This window comes from Manis pentadactyla, chromosome 4 (assembly GCF_030020395.1).
Source record: "Manis pentadactyla isolate mManPen7 chromosome 4, mManPen7.hap1, whole genome shotgun sequence".
NCBI classification, from domain to species: domain Eukaryota; kingdom Metazoa; phylum Chordata; class Mammalia; order Pholidota; family Manidae; genus Manis; species Manis pentadactyla.
The window spans coordinates 167069510-167092803 of NC_080022.1; the positions used below are offsets into that span (position 1 = coordinate 167069510).

General features: G+C 49.0%; 1 protein-coding gene across 5 annotated transcripts; it reads right to left on the reverse strand.

The window, feature by feature from the left end:
* Positions 1-1375: 1375 nt before the first annotated feature.
* Positions 1376-13534, reverse strand: NFE2L1 (NFE2 like bZIP transcription factor 1). Of its 5 annotated transcripts, none has more exons than XM_036879629.2 (6): positions 13413-13534; positions 10992-12004; positions 6024-6239; positions 5522-5611; positions 5141-5299; positions 1376-4447 (listed from the first exon to the last, which is right to left on the reverse strand). In XM_036879629.2, the coding sequence occupies exons 2-6, from the start codon at positions 11499-11501 to the stop codon at positions 3107-3109; spliced, it is 2316 nt and encodes a 771-aa protein (XP_036735524.1). In that variant the 5' UTR covers positions 11502-12004; positions 13413-13534; the 3' UTR covers positions 1376-3106. The 5 variants fall into 5 exon arrangements, with proteins under 5 accessions (XP_036735524.1, XP_036735525.1, XP_036735523.1 ...); XM_036879630.2 differs by lacking the exon at positions 13413-13534 and adding an exon at positions 13027-13166 and having other exon boundaries at positions 6024-6206; XM_036879628.2 differs by lacking the exon at positions 13413-13534 and adding an exon at positions 13027-13166.
* Between the last annotated feature and the right edge of the window lie 9760 nt (positions 13535-23294).

The window sequence follows — 23294 nt, forward strand, 5'->3', positions numbered from 1 at the left end:
AAGTCAGAACAAAGGGAGCCGTCCACACCCACCTGGGCAGGTCACCCTGAACTTGGGTCTGGAATTGAGCCTGAGGCTTGCTTGACTCCCTGCAGCTCTGGGACCTCAGCTCACTTCTGCCTCAGATGTGGCAGCTCTTTCACAGGCTCTACTTGAAACCTCATAGCTTCTCCCTGCCAGAAAAAGCCTTAAAGCTGTAACATCCACCCCAGCTGCCAGCAGCAAAAAGAGGTCAGCCCCACAGCAGTGCTGACCAACTTGGCTCAAAGCCCCAGCTAATCATCGTGATCTAGACACAACTGCACATCTCTCCATAAGGAGACATGAGGGAAATGGTGACAAAAATATACTTTTCTCAGACCAGGGCAATACTTGCAAAAGGAGAGAGGAATTTTTTTCTTGAAAAATGTTTAACTCAGGTTAAAAAAAAAAAGTTGTAAAAGTTACAGCCTAATCGTGACTAAATGAGCAAAAAATACACATACGCTTTTCTAGAAGGAATACAAAAATAGTCTCTGAATTTTACTTGTCAGTTTACTTGTAATTTGTCTATTTTTACCAGCATGAATTAAAGTTTTTCCAACTTAATTTTTAGTCTTTTTTTTCTCCTTTAAGAATCTTGGTTTTATCTGGCTTAGGAATTAATTTCTGATTAGAAATGAACTCCTAACTTGCTATGTATGGCCAATCCTTTCCCAGCTACAGATGGAAAAGGCCTTCCTAAATTGAAGCAAGTAAGAAATCACTACCATTCCAGGAATTCAATTCCACCCCTTAGGATAAACCTCTACTAGCATCACTAAAGGATTGGGCTGAGCCAGGTCAGACGTTGGTACACAGGTTCCATTATGGAGATCATAGTGTTTGGTCCTAAACCTTGTCCAATTATCTCAGACTGCCAGGTGAACATTCAGTACTCAGGTGACTGCCAAGCACCTACCCCATCATGGGCATGTGGCGGTTCCAGCAACCACCCAGTACCCTGAAGCATTCAGCTCTTCACAGGCTTAGCATCACAGCAGGATTTTGCTTTTTGAGGAAGGGCACCTTCTGGCCACCTCAGCTAGGCAGGCTTCTCACCCCGGGGAAGCCTTAAACCCTGGGGCCCAGCTTCCTACTACTATGGCCCTGCTTTAAGTGAAGTGCTTGACAGGTGCTGCTCTGTTGGTTTCTCAGGTTTTCACTGTCTTGGTCTTGCTGATAAGGGTTTAAATACTTTTGTCTTTCTGAATTTCTCATTATCCACCTCCCCTGCTTTCCACCCACCTTCCTGCATGAGCTCTGCCTTAGCCACACAATGGCCAGTCCTCCCCTCTTGGGACCTCTTTCCTTCACTCAATTTAATTTCAAAGTTGGGAAAAATTGCACTTAAGAATGAATCATCCATTTTATTTTATTTTGTCATGTGCTCACAGCATCTCTCTCTCTCCCTCTCAATCTCCCCCTCTCTCCTCTCCCTGGCAGGTCAGACATAAATTAAAAATAAAATCTACAAGGAAAATAATTTATAAAAGCACTTCCCAGGCTCCTGCCTTCTATCCTTACTGCTCAGTTAGAATACCACCCCTGCCAAGTGAGGGACAGATTCAGCGCCCCCTACCCCCAACTCACTCCTGGTAGTCCGGGGCAGACAGAACTCAGCCAGGCCAGGGTGTGATGGGGGCAGCAGTGGCAAACAAACAGGAAAACACACTGGTTCTGAACTATCTGGCCATCTTGGCACTCCCCTCTCTGCCTCCCCCAGGCAGTCCTCCAGGAGCCCTTGCTGAGCTAGGGGTGTGGAGAAGCTGCCTGTGGCTGAGAGCCTGTGGGGAGGTACTCTCAGCCCCCATTACATGCACTTCTCATTCTCCTAGAAAGAAACCCAATGAAGAAAGACAGAGACCTCGGGACAGAGGAGAAAAATCCCAAGTGTTCACACAGTTACACGGAGTCTTTATGGCAAAGAGAACATTTAGCAGCTTTGAATATTGGGGTATCTCCTTTTTACTCAACACAAGCATTCTAGACCCTATAAGTGAAACCGGGCCCAAGCCCTAAAAAAATCAAAGCGCGAGAAATTCTAAGAGGACTAGTTTGTTGTCGCTGGGTTTGGTAGTTTTCTCCAGTGCCGAGCCCAGTTGGTGGGGGAGATCTGAGGGAAGGGTCACTTCCCAGTGTTGTGCTGAATACTGCTTGGCTTCTCTACATCACCCACTGCCACCAGGCAGCCCCCAGGTGGCGGCAGGCCCAACACTGGGGGCACTGCCAGCACCCCAGCTGCAGAGGAGCCCCAAGCAGCAGCGAGGGGTGCGAGGGGGTGGGAGAGAACAGCAAACACATGCAGGCTCCCAGGGAGCCGTGAGTGCCTCAGCTCAGGTGTCTGGGCACAGGAGGAGATGGAGTGGCAGGGCAGTGAGTGACATGCTCGGTGTTAGGACTACTGCAACACGCGGCCTCGTGACCCTTTCCTGTTCACTCTACCTTCAGACCCTAACCCTCTAAGCCACCGTTGGGTCCCAGCAGCCCCCCTCAGCCTGAAACACTACAGGAGGCAGCCAGGAGCCCCCTTTCAGGGACACCAAAGTGCAGGAGCAGAAAGAGTTCACAAAGCCCCTCCCAGAGCCCACCCTGGGGTGTAGTCCACCCCTCCCCTGGGGTGAAGTGGGGTTCACTCATACCAATGACCTAATCCCACCAGAAGGCTGCTGCTTGGAATTCTGGCCAGAGCCAACCTTAACCTGACCTTTTTTCTTCCCACTTTGATTTTTTGGGTTTTTGTCCTTCCTTCCTTCCTTGGAGGAATGAGCCATTCCTCTCCTCTCACAAGTCCCTTCCCTTTGTCAGCCTCCAGCTATGCCAGCACCAACCCTTCCCACGAAGGAAAGGGGTAGGGGTGAGGACCCTGTCCACACAGATGGTCTGGCCACTCCCACCCCCCAGCAGGGGAAGATGAGCCAGACACGCCAGTGCCCACTGCCTCCTGTCCACTGACCCACAGTCAACCCATCTGAGAATTATCTATCAGATAAGAAGGCATTAAAGTCCCCACCAGAGGTCCAGGCCCAGGCCCAGCCCTTCTCCAGTTTCCAACCTGGTGAGTGCCAACCCCCCATCCTCCCCAGGCTCACTTTCTCCGGTCCTTTGGCTTCCTCTCCTGTCGCCGGGCCTGCTGGTCGGCCAAGGTGCGGGGAATGAGGAGGACACTGCCATCCCCCGCATATTGGAGCGCATACTGACTGGGTGAGTAGGGTCGCCCATTCTCATCCCGCAGCCGCCCAAACACCTCCTGGTACAGGCTCTGGACCTTCTGCTTCATCTGCCTCAGGGACCGGAGGAACTCCACCTTCTCACGCAGCAGCCGAGCTTTATCACGCTGCAGATCCTCCACATCCCGCTCCAGGTTCAGGATGGTGTCCAGCTTGCGCTTGCGGCAGTTCTGCGCCGCCATCTTGTTCTTGCCCCGGCGCCGGATGTCGCGGATGAGGCTCAGCTGGGCTTCACTCAGCTGGTATTTGGATAGCAGCTCATTGAACTCCTCAACAGGCAAGTTGATGATTTTGTCATTGGTGAAGGGGATCTTCATTGCTCGGGCTCGATGCTCATCCCGGCTCATCTGCTTGTCTAAGAAGTCAGCCTGCTTCTCCTTGCTGCCTTTCTTGAGGGCGCTGGGTGGTGGCAGGTCGGCAGAGTCGAGGGCACTGGGCGCCATGTTGTACGTGTGGTTGTGGCCCACGTGCTCCAAGTAGGGCAGGCAGGAGAGCTGAGACGGATCCTGGTAGCTCATGCGGCAGAACTTGGAATACTCAGGCTGGTAGCCCACAGCGCCCTCAGCCTCTTCCAGGTCCAGAGTCTCAGAGTCAGAGCTGTAGCCAACAGCACCCTCCTCGGAAAAGGAGGAAGAGGATGAGGAAGAAGCGGAGGAAGAGGAGGAAGAGGAAGAGGAAGAAGAGCTGCCTTCAGAGCTGCTCATGGAGGAAGGGCTATGGCTGGAGTCCAAGGAGAGGCCTGAGTCGGAGTCAAATTCCTCTTCGAGCTGGGAGGCCTGCACAGGGTTAAAGCCTTCCTCAATGGCCAGGTCCATCAGGCTGATCTCGTCCAGCATGGCTTCATCTAACAGACCACCCAGTGGGTCAGGCAGCTCGGGGCCTGCTGTGTCATTGGCTGTGCCATTGAGCTGGGGCGGAAAGAAGAGCCCTGCCAGGTTGGTGGAGCCAAAGGTGGAGTTGAGGCTGGTGGAATTGCTGGGGGCCAGTGGGAGCAGCGTGGAGGTGCCAGCCACAGGCAGGCTTTCCACCTCAGGGCTGAAGAGTGAGAAATCCTGGCTGCAGCCCCCCAGGGACGCCTGATGCAGGCTGACATTCTGATTGATGGGAGTGTTGGGAGCAAGGCTGTAGTTGGTACTCAGTGGGTCTCCAGGAGGGGCACTATACAGGATCTCATTTGTTGAAGTGTTCACTTCCATGGCCTGGTGGGGGAGAAGAGCACCACTGTTCACTCAGAGCAGACTCCCTCCCCAGACACGGCTGGGGCCACACCAGCAGGCCCCCAACACAGCACAGCTGATGGATATAAAGGCAAGAGACGGGAACCAGAGCCCATGGCAGCAGCTCCTGGCTCCACTTGGTCCACCAGGCCTGGCAGAGATGGGCCCCACCCTAATGCAGGACTGACTGGCTCCTGGTCATGTCTGGCCAGACTCCCTCACCTTGGAAGGAGAGGAATAAAACACCTAACCACTTAACCTCCCTGGGCTTTCAACTTCCTCACCTGTAAATAACAAAGGGCTGACTAGATGATTTTGAGGGCCAAGTGAGATGAGGACGGCTGTAAAGCACTGCATGAACGTCAGCTTTTGTTAATACTAAACCTTGGAAGCACCTAGCCAAGTGGTTATCTACTGGAAGGAAAGAAAGTGGTCATACCTAGGAAGCCAGCCTGCGTTAGAAGGCTCACCTCCAGGGTTTTAACCCAAACCCCACTCTGACTACACCCACTGCCCCAAGGAGACACCTGGACAATTACCTCTCAGTGTACCCACTTCTTATGGGTCAGACAGGGAGGTGTTACTCTTTCTCTTGCCAGAGATGTAAATGTAACTGTGCACTAAGACACCCCACATAAAGGCCAGCAGGCCTGTGCCCTGGTTCAATGATCCTACCTGCATTTCCATGATGGACATGAGATCTTGCCACTGCTGTTCCAAATCAAATGGCGACTCTGTCCCCGTCAGGAGAGGAGACAAGAGGTTATTCTGAAGACCTGGGGGCTCACTCTCACTAGGCACTGCTTCTGATATGCTGGAAATGTCTGCTGGAAACTAGGGCGAAACACAGAGGCTTTAGCAGGGGAAAGCCAGACCACCTCTGCTTTCCTCCCAGAGACTACCACCTGAGGTTCTGTCTCTTCCTTCCTCTGATTTCACCCCCAGCAGCCAGAACAAAGCCAGCACCAAGAGCTGCCCCTCAGGCGGCTGCGGAGGGACACACCGTGTGCAGGCAGCCCTGCTGGCTCAATGGGCTCTTCCTGGAGTCCTGCTCACCTCAGCATTCTCCCCAAAGGGGCAGGTGGCCTCCAGCAGCCTAAGGCACTCTTCCAGGGACAGGGCCGTCTGGTCCTCCCCACCAGGCACCTGTGGCAACAGCAACTGTAAGTCTGACTGACCTGGGCCTTGGCTGCCTGCAGGCACAGCCTCTTCCCCAGCCTTTCCAAGGGGAAGCTGAAGGAGGACACGCATGGTTGGACACCTGTGCTCCCCCTCTGTTCTGGGCTAACGGCTGACCCACGGTCCCAAACTCCAGGGGAGACCAGAGGAAGAGTGAAGGAGTCCGACTCAAGCAGGAAGCTGCTAGGTGTTTTGCCTCTGTGCTATGTGTCACCGAAGCCTGGCCCCTCTGCCTCTGTTGCTCATCCACTCCCCCTTCCTCAGCCCACTCACTGTGACTTAGAGACCCCAACCCAAAATATATATTCTGGTCCATCCCACAGATACGACCTGCTTTCTCTAAGGAGGAGTTTCTGAAAGTGGACAGAGGTGGGAGTACCTGTGCAGGGAAGCTCTCCCCAGTTTCTCCATCCACTAGCAGGTTGCGCACCAGAGCTTCTGCCCCTTCGCCTGGCCAGGTGTCGTCCTGCTCAGCTCCACCTCGTACTTCCTTATCCACATCCTGCTCCTTCTGGCGGTGACTATAGTCAAAAATCTCACGCCCAGCCCCCAGGTCAATATCCTGTCGCCAAAGGATGTCAATCAGATCTATGTCCTGAAAGACAGATCACCATGACTTTAGCTCTCAGGTCCAGGGGCTCCTATCTGTCCTGCCCCTTAGAGGTCCCTCCTAGCATCACTCCAATTAGTCCTGGGAGGAGGTCCTCCCAGCCCTACACCTTGCCAGCGTCTCCACCCGCCCCACCCCACCCCTCTGTACCGGCAAGGCTTCATTCATCCATTTCCAAACACCAGCCTGATGGTGTAGTACCAAGAGCTAGCAAAAACCATCACCATGAAGGTCTGTGGGCTTAGGATCTGGACCAGAGACACTACCAGGCCAAAAGGCAGGGCCACCTCACAGTTGCTTAAGGAAGAGGGAATCAGGAAACAACTCCTATTTTGGGAATGGGAATTCCTTACAACTGGTTTGTAGATAGCTGGCCATTGCAAGCAAGGGTGAACTGTCATGCAGAATTGCTTCCCGGTGGCCAGGCTTGCATCAGCCCACGGTGCCATTTCATTTGCATAAAGGGGTGGGGTCGGCTATAGAGGAAAATCCCTGCATTTGCAACCACCTGATGCAACCAATGACAACCACAGGCTGTCTCCAGCCTTTCCTACAGCCGTTCCCCCTCCCCTGGCTGAGGCAGGAGTAAGGCTGAACACCCACAACTCTTAATGCCCAGGCTCACCTCAAGATCCATCCCTGTCAGAATTCCCACTCAGCTGATGCTAGCAGGTTGCCTCCATCCCAGGAGAGCCTCAGGCAGTCAGATGATCCTCACCAGGCACCCCACCTCTGCCAAGGCCAGCCCCACGGTGTCCCTCACACCAGTGCCCTCACTCCTTTCCTCACCACCACCCCAGACTCACTCCCCATCAGCCAGCCCACTCAAAGGACACAGTCCCCATCACCATTCAGCCACAACTGCCACCTCGGGCACCAAGATGCCTCCACCCAGCTATCCTGGTGCTCCTGATCAGTTCCTGCACCAACTGCCATCCCCACTGCCACCAGCGTAGAACCCCAATAAATAAAAGCCATTTGGGCTTCCTACACATGCTGCCCCCTGTGGCTGAAGAAACCCCAAACGTTGACTTCCACTCAGAGGTTAAAAAGCAGACCTGTTCCAGAAAGCAACATCCTTAGAACAGACCCACCTCCCTAGCCCCGACCAGGGAGCCCTTTCCCACCGTAACCCTCCCTGATCCTAAGACTTCCCAGATGTACCTCTCCTTGTCGTCTCCCCACATACACCAACCTGAATAGAAGCCCTGGACCCAGGAGCAGAGGGCGGCTGGGCCACCCGGTGACCAGCCAGCAAAGAGTTAAGGGGCCGGCTGCCTTTGGCATGGCCCCCACCACTGAGAGAGCTGCGGTCCAGGCGGGTCATGGTCTGCAGGATGAGCCCCAGTGCGGCCGGCACTGGAAAGCCGGACAGGGGGCTGCAAGGAGCTCTGGGCTTGCAGGGAGCACACCAGGCTGGAAGGGTGGCCCCTTGCTGGCTCCGAGGGGCCCGAGGAGGGTGCCCCGCCCGTGCTGTTGCCTGGGCGGCCCAGCCCAGCCCCCTTCCTCCATCCTTGAGCAGCCCCCTCCCACCTCACAACCCCAGTTCCACTCAGGCTCCCGGCAGCCCCCACCCTGAGCTCACCGCAGAGGCTGCGGTGAGATGGGACTCCCACCCCATGCTCCGTGCTCAAGCTGCAGAGGAAAGCAAGCTCCCTCCAGGGCCTATCCTCCCGCTCCTCCCTCTCTCCCCCTCCCCACGCCCCCCAAACTTGTTACCTAGGCTGCAGCAAGGAGCCAATCCCCTCCCCCTCCCACCCCGCAGGTCACTGCTGAGGCTGCAGAGAGCCAATCCCCTCCCCCAGGTCAGCAGCTGGGCTGCGGAAAGAGCCAATCCCCTCCCACTGTCGTTACCTAGGCTGCGACAAGAGCCAATCTCCTCCCCTAAGTCTCCGCTGGAGATGCGGAAGGAGCCAATCCCCTCCCACCGCCTGTTACCTAGCTGCAGCCGGGAGCCAATCTCTGCACCAGGGCAGCTGGAGAAGCTGCCGCAAGGAACCAGCCCATCCCTGGGCCGCCTCCGTCTCCTCAAGGAGACGCACCCAGGGGCGGACTGCCCCACCCAGCCCAGTCAGCCAGCCGGGGTGGCGCAGTGAGAGAGCCCTGGGGGGAAGGGGTGCCACTCTCCTTCCTGTCGCATCCTGCTTACCCAACCCACTCTGCACTGGGCAGACGCGCTGCTCCCGCAGCTTCTCTGGGAATCTAAGTTCTTCCCTGGGAATCTAAGTTCTTCCCTGGAAGTGGAAGTTTTCCCGTTCCTCAGGAGGGTTGTGGCCAGCGGCCCTCACCCAAGCATCAGAAGCTAGGCGGCAGGAACCCCGTACACCCAGACTTTCTGTGAGCCAGGAGCTCTGTCACCCTCAACAGGCCAGGAGGACGGGGGAGAGCCATGTGCACACGTGCAGCACTGCCACAGGGCCGGCCAGGCCTAGTCCCAGGCAAAGGCAGGCAGCCGTGCCTAGAGGCCAACCCTGAAGGAGACAAGTGCTCCGTAACCTCCTGGCCACCACTGTGACCCCCACTTCCCCTTTACCCAGCTGCGTTCAAGAGCATTCCCTGCCTGATCCCAGGCCCACATCTCTAAAGCACAAAGCCACTGACAGAATCAGGATCACAATTCCAGGCCCCATCTTCACTGCTGCTCCCTTGAGCCTAAGGTCAGGTCAGGGACAGAATGTTCTCCTTGGTCAGTCTGCTCCTCGCCTGGAAAGAGCTGTACATAGGCCACCCCCTGCTCTGGGCAGAGTGCCAACCTCGAGGGGAATCCTATCCCTGACAAGGGCCTGGACTAGGCTGTCCATCGAACAGGCCTGGCAGTGGGGGAGTGCTGCCACCCCAGGGATAAGACCAGCTCCAGCAATGCCTGTCACATGCTCTGGACCTGGGTATTTTTATCCCCGAGTTGCTGAGGAAATGTCGTTCTAGACACAAATAATCCTCCCTTCCCCCATACCCAGCCTGGGCCCCTAATACTGAACTCTATCCCCCAGAAGGTCGCAATGAAGGCATGGGGTCAGAGAACGCCCAACCTTCACAAAGGCCAAGAAATGGAGGAAAGCAGGGTCAAAATCCCATTCCATTCTGCCCCAACCCATCCAATTATATCCAAAACATCTCCTTCCACCCCAGGAGAGCTCCTGGCAGGGATGGGGATGCAGCTACTCCTGCAGGGTTCCCAGCAGCAAGCCAATCACACCCACCCTGGGGAGCTACACTGGGACAGGACGACAGAAGAGGAGGCTGGGAAGCATACTCCTACAGACCACTGTACTCCTACAGTGCAGGCCTGGAGCCCATCTGTAGGAAAAGGAAAGAGGAAGCAGAAGAAAGAAAAAGTTCCAGCGGCACTGTAAAATCTAGGAAAAGGGGCACTAAAGGTAAGGAATGCTAGCGACTCCCATGCTCAGACAGTCCTAGTCTCTTTCAAAGGGAAACGAGTATGAATCAGCCAAGCATACAGCAATCCTGGTACTGCTGGCATTTGAGGCAGATCAGTCTGTCATTTGGGGGTGTCCTGTGCTTCTTAGAAAGTTTAGCAGCATCCCTGATCTCTCTCCACTAGAAGCCAGCAGCAGTTTCTTCAGTCTTGAAAACCAAAACTGTCCCCAGACATTGCCATGTATACCCCAGGGGGCAAAATCACCCCTGGCTAAGGATCCCTGGCCCAAAAGAAGCCACATGCTTTGATCATCTATCATTCAGAGAACTGAGCTCATGAGCGGGCTCAAATGTGGGATGGGAGGCAGAGCCTGGTCTGACTGGTGGGCAGAAAAGCCAAGTTCTGCACCTGTAAAACTTTTTGCATACCTCCACAACCCTGCCCCCAAACACCCTCTCCCAAAACTCAGTTCTGGAAAACCCAACCCGGTACAACAACAGTCTTCTCTTTTTCTAATGGCCAGCAAAGTGCAGTGGGCCTTTTTCATGCTCCTTAAGGCTGAGTTTGGCAAGCAAGGGCCAAACACAGAGCTCAAAGCAGTCTTATCATATTGGTGGGGTAGAGGCAGCAGTAACAATTCACATCGTTACAGGCCTACATCACTTTCTGCCCAGAACAACACATCAACCATGTCAGGAGCTAAAGATCTTGACAGCTCTGAACAAGCTGGCTTAGGCAACAGAATACAATTTCTCTTCTAGCTCCCAGCCCTTTCGCCCCTACTCCCTGCAGTGGCCTTCAGCAAAGAATGGGAGCCTTGGCCCTCTCCCGTCCAAGAATAGCTACCTAAATCTATTCCTTGGCTCAGGCCCAGCAGATCCAACTTATCAAGGACCTTACAACAACAGGCCTGACCACAAGAAGGAGAATTTCAGGATATGTGTGTTTTCATGTGGGGGGAGATACAAGGCAAAAGTCCACAAAGTGTTTGTGTCGCTATTAGCAACAGATACACACCAAATCAAAGCCCATCACAGCATGACTCCCTCCCCCACCCCAGGGCCTCCAGGCGGCATGTTGAAACCCAAGCAGTAAACACCCTGGCATGTTCTAGGAACCTCCCACTGCCCTGACAGTACATTTAGAGGTGGGTCAATGGTTCAAAACAAGGAAATGCTCCCCGCCCCCAATCCTAGGCAGAAAATTCAGTCCTTTTCTCTCCAAGAACAGTGCCTGAGACCACCCACCCCAATCTCCCTGGTTCTTTACAGGGGTTAGTATTAAGACCACACTCCTTTAAGACCAGCCCACCAGCAACCCCAGACCTCTCCCACACATCCCTCCATGTGGTCACTAACCTCTTTGGTTAAGTCTCCACTGACTGGAGGGGCTACAGCCCCCAAATCCTCCAAATCTTCACTGAATCCCTGCTCCGTTTCGCTTTCTCGCACCCCGTTGTCTGGGCCTGTCACATCTTGGAGGCCACTGGAACTCTCGAGAGCGAGGCCTGAGCTGGGCTGGCTGCCAGGGACAGACCCCTCCGGATCCCGGTGGACCAGCCAGGCGTTTACCTCAGTCGTTGGCACCTGGAACCTGTCCAGGGCCCTCACCTGACTGAGAAGCCGCCGGGCAGTGAAGTAATTGTCCAGGTCTATGCTCTTGGGGTGGATACCATAGCCATCCAAGGTATTCCTCAGGTTGTGGAACTGGGTCTGTGTATAGGCAGAACTGGGCCCCAGGATGATCTCCCGGAGTGGGGGGAGCTGTGAGGTCAGGTAAGTATCCACGTCCACCCGCACCCCAATCAAACTCAGCAGAATGGTGAACTGGAGAAGTCCTTCCGTTAAGTATTTCTTCAGAGAAAGCATTGCTGAAGGACCAGAATGTTTATGCTTTCTGGTTTTTAAATCTTCCAAAAGACAAATCAAGGCCACTGCTCTGCTGCTCCAGCCAGCAAGTTACCCTTGTCAGTGCCAAACCCTGTACCACACCCTGGCAGAACACAGGGCTGAGCTCCCTGATGGCCTAGGAGGAAAGCACACCCCGAGGAGCCAAGGCCACACGCCAGACCACATTCACTTTTCCCTTCTCGACACCTCACCTCTGAAAGTACAACTGTTCCTAACCCAGTCCAGGCCCTCAGGGCCCACGTGACTTACTGTCTCCACAGTCCACACAGTCACTTCCTCACTCACATTAGTTGTCCTCTCTGTAGATTCCACTGTAGGCTGTTCTCAGGAACAGCTGATGGATTTTTTTTTTTCCTTCTCCCTCCTAAGGTTTATTTTCTTTGGCTGGAGCTACAGGCCTTTTGTCTTGGGTCAGAGTGTCCCGCCTCCTCCACACTTACCAGGGGGGTTTCCAGAGAAACCTGAAATAGGAATCACAAGAGCAACAGGATGAGATTCCATAATTTTCACACCATGATGAAGGCGGAAGGCAGGAAACACACTGAAGGACCATTTTTATTCTAGGAATATTTTTGAAAAAAAAAATCCTAGTCAGACAGTAATTATACTCCTAGAAAAATATAAAGAAACTGTTACAGATAAATCAGCAGCTATGAATGATACTGCTCACAAAGGATCCCAGTTTCCAAATACTAAATGTGCAATAACCTAAAAGGTAGCTAGTTTTGAATAAGAAGGTAACACCCATAGCATCCAAAATATTATAGGTATCTGATTCACCAATCTCCCCCATACATGCACTACCCAGCTTCTATTTTTTAACATGAGAAATCCACTTCCTATCTTAAAGGAAAGTTGGTTTCCCATCTCTAAGGAGAAAACTGCCTGTAATCCTTGTCCTTTCGAGTTAACGGAGGAGAGATTAAGAACAGGTCAGAGTGTAAAAGGACATGAGGACAACGTTCAGGCCACCACTTCACAGAAAAGAATACATGCCCTTTGTCCAACTTTGAAATCTGATTTTCCTTCCCTGACACTCTCACATTTAAAAAAACGGGAAGAGGGTACTAAGGCAGGATTATTCGGTCCATAATATGCATAGGCAGATTTTATTTTAATTCATATGACCTTCTAAGCCAAAGCAGAAAGATATGGCCAAGTTCTCTGCAGAGAGAGCCAAGTGGGGAGGGAGCAAATCTGCCTCTTTCAGTTTCTGGTCTCTACTTTTGAGCTTCCATTAACCTCATAAACCAAGACAGCTCTCTTCACTGAGGGACGCACGCACACACACACGCCTATTTGGTTAGGGTAAACACAACTACGACCCAGAATTCCTGCCTACAGTCCCTTCCCATTCTCACGCAATTTATTACTAAAACCTCCCGAGAGCCAATTAAGTTCGAGAAACTGGATGAGGTTTCTTAAAGAGCGACTAAGGCCAAAGACCTCTGGTCTGAGCCCAGTCCCACCCTGCCCCGGATACCCGAGTCCGGCTGGGACCAAGTCGCCATGCCCGCTCTCGGCGCCTCGGCTTCTAGCCTTCTGGGGCAGCAGCGAACAAGTGCTACTTTCCTGGCCTTGACCCACCCTCACGGCCAAACCCCACCCCGCTCCCAAACCAAACCCTAACACCACGCCTTCTCGTGCCCTCAGCCCTCGTAGTCCAACCCACCCGGAGCCGGCTTTCTCGGCATTCCCGCGGCCCCTCCCTGCCAGGCCCAGGGCCCGGCCCCACAGCGAGCCCGGCTTGGCCGCCCGCTCCCGCCTCCCGCTTCCTGCCCCTCAGCTCCACCCCGCCGCCCTTCGCCCCATAAGCCTCAGCCCCGCGGCGCTGTGCCCCTTCTGTCAGTAAAGGAGTGTGCTTGATACCCGCTGCTGAGCTCGGCGTCCGCTGCTGTCGCCACAGCAGGCCCTCAACCCCGAATTCCAGCTTTGCAGCCGCCACCGCCGGCTGGCCTAAAGCTTCCCAGCCTCCGCTTCCCTCCCCGCCCCCTCCTCCCACCACACTCGGAAGCCCGCCACCCCGTCCTCTCCCGGAACACGTTTCTCCAATCAACAAGCTGGAACCGTGGTCGTCGCCGGATGTCGCTTTGATTTACGGCAGAGAGGAGCCAATGGCCAAGGAGCTCCGCTTTCCTTTCCCAATACTGACATGTCCACGGCCCAATGGGAATGTAGGCCCGCCCACGGCGTGGGCCCGCCAATAAGCGGTGCGGAGGTCCTATCGCCCAGCATTCTGTAACTCTCCGCTGTTCGCCAGCCGCGGGAGGTATCACCGGCTAGTTGTGGTGTAAAGTTTTTTGCCCAGACGTTTGCAGTGCATTCTTCGAATGGAAATTAGGGCCTACGCCCAGGGTTGAGAGGCGGCATCGACTCCGAAGCGCGGAATCCCCCCGTGAGGGTTCCCACGGTGACTTGCAAAAGTCCAGTGAGACCTGAGGAGGCCTAGACGGGACACAGCATTGAGCTTGGTGGCGACGTTCCTGCCACCATCTTAGGTGCTGGCAACGCGAACCGCCAGCCCAACTTCCGTTTTAAGGGCCTCGTCGTGCACCTCGTTAGTCAGGGACGGTTGCGTCGCAGGTCCCAGGCAAGGGTCGCAACACAGCGGATGGGTTGCCACGACAGTAGCGGAACGGTGGCAGTGTGGTGGGTGTGGCATAAATATATTTGTCCTTATAGAAACACCCGAAAGAGCTCCTTCTCCCCACTGTCGTTTCCCCCGCCCAGGAACTGTCCTGTTTCTGGTGTTCTCCAATTTCGTCTAGGCAACGTTTGTAATTTTCAAACAGTTTATCCCCAGCATCACTTGGGGAACTCGTTAAACTTGCATGTTCTGAGGCCTCAGTCCAAGGTTTCTCATGACTTAACCCTGGGATGGTGGCCCGATAACTTGCCTGCTCAGCAAACGGCTCAGGTAATTTTAATGCAGCTAGTCCCAACATCACAGCTAGGTCATCCCGGAGTTGGAGTTCTTAGTTATTGCTCCTTGCTGTAGAACAAAGAGACGTCAATCCCGCGAAAATCCTCATAATCCAGTGGGCAAGTCATTCATTGGCTTTTGTACAACTAAGTACAAGTCAACTGGTAACTCATTAGATAAGAACATAGAGACCATCACGTGTTTGGAGAATTGGGAGGCTTAATTTGGGGTGGTTCACAGATTATAAAGCACTTTAACCACACAGAACTATCCACCAGCGTCCATTCACTGAATCTTTAGACAACTACGGAGCTTAGTTACCCATTTCAAAGACTGATTCAGAGAGCACAAGTTTTGTTATTATTAATTGTCTTTCAGAAAATACTGGAATACAAACTCCTTGAGGACTAGAATTTTGTGCATTAACTGTTGAGTTCTCAAAATTTTTAACAGTGCTTAGTAAACAATAAATACTGAGTAGTTGAAGGCAACTCAGCAGGCAGGCCTGTCATTAGAAGTTCCCGTTAAAAGAAGAAATTAATGCTTGGAGAGAGTATGGTTTTGAAGAATGTGGCATACTGCCAAGGAAATGAGAGACCATTCAGCCCCTGAATTAATAAGATAGTAAAGGTACATATTGCTGTTGGATAAGAAAGGAGGAAATTTTGAGGTGCAATCATTAAAAATATACCAAGGGGGTTTGAGAAGGGAATGTTTAAAAACCGTAGAACTGAAAGATAGCAAAGCTAGACTAAAGTTACAGGGCTTAAATATAAGACTGTTTTGAAAAGGTAGAGGGAGAGATTGCATACTAAGAATAGTCATATGTTTGGCACAGCAAATACAGAATAATTTTAAGCCTTGACACAGTTTAAATACAAAACAACTGGGCAATCCTTAAGGGGAGTCAGGAAACAACACCAACTAAGTGTTTTGGAGAAGTTCATTCACATTTTCCATGTTTCTTTAGAGCTGCATAGCAGGGTACCAGGAGCTTGGGATAAGAAATAAAGTTATATAGTGGATAAGAGGCTGATGGACATGAAATCAAATAAGATATTCATGGAAATGAAATGGCAACTGTAGATGTGAAGCCCACATTGGGGAGATAAGGTGTGGTATTGTTATACCACTTTGAAAGCCTGAATTCATTTGGTGGCCTTTTTTAAAAATTTTTTATTAAGGTATGATTGATATAGACTCTTAAGAAGGTTTCACATGAAAAAACAATGTGGTTACTACATTTACCCATATTCTCAAGTCCCCACCCATACCCCAATGCAGTCACTGTCCATCAGTGTAGTAAGATGCCACAGATTCACTATTTGCCTTCTCTGTGCTACACTGTTCTCCCCGTGATCCCCCACACCATGTGTACTAAACATAATACCCCTCAATACCCTTCTCCCTCCCTCCCCACCCGCCCTCCCACACCCCCCCTTTGATAACCACTAGTTCATTCTTGGAGTCTCCGAGTCTGCTGCCATTTTGTTCCTTCAGTTTTGCTTCATTGTTATACTCCACAAATGAGGGAAATCATTTGGCATTTGTCTTTCTCCACCTGTCTTATTTCACTGAGCATAATGTCCTCCTGCTCCATCCATGTTGTGGCAAATGGTAGGATTTGTTTCGTTTTATGGCTGAATAGTATTCCATTGTGTATATGTAGCACATCTTCTTTATCCATTCATCTACTGGTAGAAACTTAGGTTGCTTCCGTATCTTGGCTATTGTAAAAAGCGCTGTGATAAACATAGGGGTGCATATGTCTTTTTGAATCTGAGAAGTTGTATTCTTTGAGTAAATTCCAAGCAGTGGGATTCCGGGGTCAAATGGTATTTCTATTTTTAGTTTTTTTTGGAACCTACATATTGCTTTCCACAATGGTTGAACTAGCTTACATTCCTACCAGCAGTGTAGGAGGGTTCCCCTTTCTCCGCATCCTCACCAGCATCTGTTGTTCTTAGTCTTTTCAGTGCTGGCCATCCTTACTGGTGTGAAGTGATATGTCATTGTAGTTTTAATTTGCATTTCCCTGATTATTAGTGATGTGGAGCGTCTTTTCATGTGTCTGTTGACCATCTGAATTTCTTCTTTGGAGAACTGTCTCTTCATATCTTCTGCCCATTTGTTAATCGGGTTATTTGCTTTTTGGGTGTTGAGGCATGTGAGTTCTTTATATATTTTAAATGTTAACTCCTTGTCGGATATATTCTCCGACAAATATATTCTCTTACAAATATATTCTCCCATACTGTAGGATGCCTTTTTGTTATGTCGATGATGTCCTTTGCCGTACAGAAACTTTTTAGTTTGATGTAGTCCCATGAGCTCATTTTTGCTTTTGTTTCCCTTTCTCGAGGAGATGCATTCAGCAAGAAGTTGCTCATGCTCATATTCGGGAGATGTTTGCCTATGTTGTCTTCTAAGAGTTTTATGGTTTCATGACTTACATTCAAGTCTTTAATCCATTTCGAGTTTACTTTTGTGTTTGGGGTTAAGCAATAATCCAGTTTCATTGTCTTGCTTGTAGCTGTCCAGTTTTGCCAACACCAGCTGTTGAAGAGGCTGTCATTTCCCCATTGTATGTCCATGGCTCCTTTATCATATATTAATTGACCATATATGGTTGGGTTTATATCAGGCCTCTCTAGTCTGTTCCATTGGTCTATGGGTCTGTTCTTGTGCCAGTACCAAATTGTCTTGATTACTGTAGCTTTGTAGTAGAGCTTGAACTTGGGGAGCATAATTCCCCCTGCTTTATTCTTCCTTCTCAGGATTGCTTTGGCTATTCGAGGTCTTTTGTGGTTCCACATGAATTTTAGAATGATTTTCTCTAGTTTGTTGAAGAATGCTGTTGGTATTTTGATAGGAATTGCATTGAATCTACAGATTGCTTTAGGCAGGATGGCCATTTTGACAATATTAATTCTTCCTCTCCATGAGCACGGAATGTGTTTCCATTTATTGGTATATTCTTTAATTTCTCTCATGAGTGTCTTGTAGTTTTCAGAGTATAGGTCTTTCACTTCCTTGGTTAGTTTTATTCCTAGATATTTTATTCTTTTTGATGCAATTGTGAATGGAATTGTTTTCCTGATTTCTCTCTTTGCTAGTTCATTGTTAGTGTATAGGAATGCCACAGATTTCTGCGTATTAATTTTGTATCCTGCAACTTTGCTGAATTCAGATGTTAGATCTAGTAGTTTTGGAGTGGATTCTTTAGGGTTTTTTTTATGTACAATATCATGTCATCTGCAAACAAGGAGAGTTTAACTTCTTCCTTGCCAATCTAGATGCCTTTTATTTCTTTGTGTTGTCTGATTGCCATGGCTAGGACCTCCAGTACTACGTTGAATGGAAGTGGTGAGAGTGGGCACCCTTGTCTTGTTCCCAATCTTAAAGGAAAAGCTTTCAGCTTCTCACTGTTAGGTATAATGCTGGCTGTGGGTTTGTCATATATGGCCTTTATTATGTTGAGGTACTTGCCCTCTATACCCATTTTGTTGAGAGTTTTTTATCATGCATGGATGTTGAATTTTGTCAAATGATTTTTTCAGCATCTATGGAGATGATTATGTGGTTTTTCTCCTTCTTTTTGTTGATGTGATGGATGATGTTGATGGATTTTCGAATGTTGTACCTTCCTTGCATCCCTGAAATAAATCCTACTTGATCATGAAGGATGATCTTTTTGATGTATTTTTGAATTTGGTTTGCTAATATTTTGTTGAGTATTTTTACATCTATCAGGGATATTGGTCTGTAATTTTCTTTTTTTTGTGGTGTCTTTGCCTGGTTTGGGTATTAGAGTGATGCTGGCCTCATAGACTGAGTTTGAAAGTATTCCCTATTCTTCTACTCTTTGGAAAACTTTAAGGAGGATGGGTATTAGGTCTGCACTAAATTGTTTGATAAAATTCAGCTGTGAAGCCATCTGGTCCAGGGATTTTGTGCTTAAATAGGTTTTTAATTACCAGTTCAATTTCGTTGCTGGTAATTGGTCTGTTCAGATTTTCTGTTTCTTCCTTGGTCAGCCGTGGAAGATTGTATTTTTCTAGAAAGTTGTCCATTTCTTCTAGGTTATCCAGTTTGTTAGCATATAATTTTTCATAGTATTCTCTAATAATTATTTGTATTTCTGTGGTATCTGTAGTGATTTTTCCTTTCTCATTTCTCATTCTGTTTATGTGTGTAGAATCTCTTTTTTTCTTGATAAGTCTGGCTAGGGGTTTATCTATTTTGTTTACTTTCTTGAAGAACCAGCTCTTGCTTTCATTCATTCTTTCTATTGTTTTATTCCTCTCAATATTATTTATTTCTACTCTAATCTTTATTATGTCCCTCCTTCTACTGACTTTGGGCCTCTTTTGTTCTCTGTGTAGGCCTGTATTGCAATACACTTTCCTCTCAGCACGACCTTGGCTGCATCCCACAGATTTTGCGGTGTTGAATTATTGTTGTCATTGTCTCCATATATTACTTGATCTCTGTTTTTATTTGGTCATTGATCCATTGGTTATTTAGGAGCATGTTGTGAAGCCTCCATGTGTTTGTGGGATTTTTCATTTTCTTTGCATAATTTATTTCTAGTTTCATACCTTTGTGGTCTGAGAAACTGGTTGGTACAATTTCAATCTTTTTTAATTTACTGAGGCTCTTTTTGTTGCCTAGTATATGATCTATTCTTGAAAATGTTCTATATGCACTTGAGAAGAATGTGTATTCTGTTGCTTTTGGGTGTAGAGTTCTGTAGATGTCTGTTAAGCCCATATGTTCTAATGTGTTGTTCAGTGCCTCTGTCTCCTTACTTATTTTCTGTCTGATTGATCTGTCCTTCAGATTGAGTGGAGTGTTAAAGTCTCCTAGAATGAATGCATTACATTCTATTTTCCCTTTTAATTCAGTTAGTATTTGTTTCACATATGTAGGTGATCCTGTGTTGGGTGCATAGATATTTATAATGGTTATATCTTCCTGTTGGATTGACCCCTTTATCATTATGTAATGTCCTTCTTTGTCTCTTGTGACTTTCTTTGTTTTGAAGTCTATTTTGTCTCATACAAGTACTGCAACACCTGCTTTTTCTCCGTTGTTTTCATGGAATATCTTTCTCCGTCCCTTGACTTTTAGTCTGTGCATGTCTTTGGGTTTGAGGTGGGTCTCTTGTAAGCTGCATATAGATGGGTCTTGCTTTTTTATCCATTCTGTTACTCTGTGTCTTTTGATTGGTGCATTCAGTCCATTTACATTTAGGTTGATTATTGAAAGATATGTACTTATTGCCATTGCAGGCTTTAGATTCGTGGTTACCAAAGGTTCAAGGTAACTTCCTCACTATCTAAGAGTCCAACTTAACTCACTTAATATGCTATTACAAACACAATCTAAAGGTTCTTTTCTTTTTCTTCTCCTTTTTCTTCCTCCTCCATTCTTTATATATTAGGTATCATATTGATTGACTTTATGGATAATTAATTTAATTTTGCATTTGCTTAGTAATTAGCTGTTCTACTTTCCTTACTGTGGTTTTATTACCTCTGGTGACAGCTATTAAACCTTAGGAACACTTCCATCTATAGCAGTCCCTCCAAAACAGACTGTAGAGATGATTTGTAGGAGGTAAATTCTCTCAGCTTTTGCTTATCTGGAAATTGTTTAATCCCTCCTTCAGATTTAAATGATAATCTTGCCGGATAAAGTAATCTTGGTTCAAGGCCCTTCTGCTTCATTGCATTAAATACATCATGCCACTCCCTTCTGGCCTGTAAGGTTTCTGCTGAGAAGTCTGATGAAAGCCTGATGGGCTTTTCTTTGTATGTGATCTTATTTCTCTCTCTGGCTGCTTTTAGTAGTCTGTCTTTATCCTTGATCTTTACCATTTTAATTACTATGTGTCTTGGTGTTGTCTTCCTTGGATCCCTTGTGTTGGGAGATCTGTGCATCTCCATGGCCTGAGAGACTATCTCCTTCCCCATATTGGGGAAGTTTTCAGCAATTACCTCCTCAAAGACACTTTCTATCCCTTTTTCTCTCTTCTTCTTCTGGTACCCCTATAATGCAAATATTGTTCTGTTTGGATTGGTCACACAGTTCTCTCAATATTCTTTCATTCTTAGAGACCCTTTTTTCTCTCTGTGCCTCAGCTTCCTTGTATTCCTCCTCTCTGGTTTCTATTTCATTTATCGTCTCCTCTACCATATCTAATCTGCTTTAATACCCTCCATTGTACTCTTCAGCGATTGGATCTCCGACCAGAATTCATTTCTGAGTTCTCAAATATCTTTCCGTACCTCCATGAGCATGTTAATGATTTTTATTTTGAACTACCTTTCAGGAAGAGTCATGAGGTCCATGTCATCTTTCTCAGGAGTTATATTAATTTTACTCTGAACCAGGTTCCTTTGGCATTTCATATTTGTATTTGGTGCCCTCTGGTGTCCAGAAGCTCTACTCTTTGGAGCTGCTCAGCCCCTGAAGCAATGTCGGGGGTCACAGGGGAGTGGTATTGGTGCCTGGGGGGGAGGAAAGAGCTGTTTCCTGCTTCCCAGCTGCTATGCCTGTCTCCACTGCCTGAACCAGTGGGCCGAGCACACAGGCATAAGCCTCTATGCTTTGCGTTTGTAGTTGCTGTAGACAGATCTTCCCTCTGGCTGGCCTAATGCCAGGGTAGGGTTTGCTGGTTTGTGAGCCAGGTGGGGCTGGCCGGGAGAAAGGCGCAGTAGTCTGTGTATCATGAAGGAGGCCCTTGGAGCTGTGTAGCCAGCTAGGGAGCTGGAGCACCTGGAAATCGTGAAAGCTCCCAACCTGCTGGGCAGAGTGCACCCAGACTATTTTGTCTACCTGTCCTTTCTCCTCAGCAGTAAGCTCAATGCAATCCTTACCCCTTTAGCAGCCCTCTTGCTAAGGGCTCCCTTGTTAGGAAGTCTCTCAGACTGCCCACCTTTCTTTTGTCCCAGAGCAGCCAGATGTGGATCCCTGCTTTCCACAACTGGCTGGAATCTCAATCTATCCAGGAATTCTGCCTGTCTTAGCTTTCCAATCCCCTAATCACGAGAGTATCATGAAAGCACCATGAAATGTAGGTTTGTGCTCCCAGAGCAGATCTCTGGAGTTAGGTATTCAGCCATCCCAGGCCTCCACTCCCTCCCTGCTCCATTTCTCTTCCTCCCTGCTGGTGAGTTGGAGTGGGGGAAGGGCTTGGGTCCCACCGTGCCACAGCTTTGGTACGTTACCCTGTTCCATGAGGTCTGCTCTTTTCTCTATGTGTATGCAGTCTGGTGCAGTCCTCTTTCCTGTTGCTCTTTCAGGATTAGTTATATTAATTATATTTTCATATTATATGCGGTTTTAGGAGGAAGCCTCTGTCTCACCTCTCATGCCACCATCTTTAATCCTTATTTGGTGGTTTTTTAATGGCTCATGTTTGTCGAGACGGCAACAAACTTACTCGTCCTTGCCTTTCTGGGGCCCGGGTGTGGAGGCATGACAAGCACTGAGAATGGGAAGGGCTCCACGGGAATCCTCAGGGAAGAGGTAGGAGAGGTGTAGAGAGTTCCTTTGTTTTTGCCCATACTACCCGGTCCATTGCCTACCAAACCTGTCATGTTTAAATGTGTACTAAGTATTTGAGTGTACAGTGGGAGAGAGATGGATCAAACTGTACTACTGAGTTAAAGAATGACTAAGTGGTGGGGACCTGATAATGGGGGGAATTTAGTAACCACAATGTTGCTCATGTAAGTGTATATTAATGATACCAAAAGAAAAGAAAAGAAAAATAAATAAATAAAAAGATTTGTGATAGATGTGAAAAAAAAGCAGGACTGGGGATAGTTAGAAAAACTTTCCAGCTAGGCATTTACCCAAAGGCGGGAAGAAAGGGAAAGCAGAATCGCAGGCCCATTGTAAGGGCTGAGGAGAATGTAGATGTCAGACGATTTCAACCAGCAGTGGGCAGTCAGGCCGGGCGGGTGTGAGTGCCCAGGATATTTAATACTCCATGGCAGGGAGTGGAGATCCAAAGACTGTATTCCACTCTGTCTAGAGTTCCAGTCTGAGCAGGTGCAAACATCCTTCCCAGAACCCACTGATTAACGTTGTAAAATCCAGGGTGTGTCCTTCATCCAGGAGGTTACCCCCAATGCCTCTCCCTCCCTGCCTGGAACAGCTGTTAACAGGAAGTTACCCAAGAAGCAAAAGAAAGATCCATTGCGGGTGTGTCATCAGTCCTGCTATATCCATGCAATCAGACCGAGAAGACCACTGGAAAAAGTGAGCACACGTGCTTGCTCGGAGGGCAGAGGCAAGAGCTGAGAGCCTCGCCCCACACTGCTCCAGGCTGCCCAGAAAGATAGAAGGCAGTGGGAAGCCAGGACGAGGGTTAGTTCTAATGCACAGGCATTTGGGGCCATAAAATGAGACAGCTAGCTACACTGAAACCCCCTTTTGCCCCAGTTCCTCCATAGGAAAAGCTGTTGCTGCCTCCAGCAGGCATAGCCACCCTCCAGTCACCCCCCAAAGGTGACACCTGCCAGAAAACCCTCAGAGAAGGGGATTTGGGAAGGCAGACTGACTGAGGGTTGAATTCCTAATGGAATAGTTAGGAATGCTTTTTCCTGTAAGGGGAAACCCATCTTTCTGCTATTCTGGTTTCCCATTATTTTTCCTTTCTTTAAAAATATTTTTAAATGTTTAATACTTATATAGATTTTTCTCACTCTCCAATTACCATCTAATCCATAGGAGTGGATTAGATGACTGCCTAAGATTTCCTTACAGCCCTTCTGAGAGATTCAAGGATTATATCCTGTCAGTACTAAATGTTG

Coding starts and splice junctions, on each gene's coding strand:
- NFE2L1 (XM_036879629.2), bottom strand. CDS start 11,501: ATGCTTTCTCTGAAGAAATACTTAACGGAAGGACTTCTCCAGTTCACC. Junction 6,240..10,991: donor GTGGAGACTTAACCAAAGAG/GTTAGTGACCAC, acceptor TCTGTCTTTCAG/GACATAGATCTGATTGACAT. Junction 5,300..5,521: donor CCTTTGGGGAGAATGCTGAG/GTGAGCAGGACT, acceptor GTTTCGCCCTAG/TTTCCAGCAGACATTTCCAG.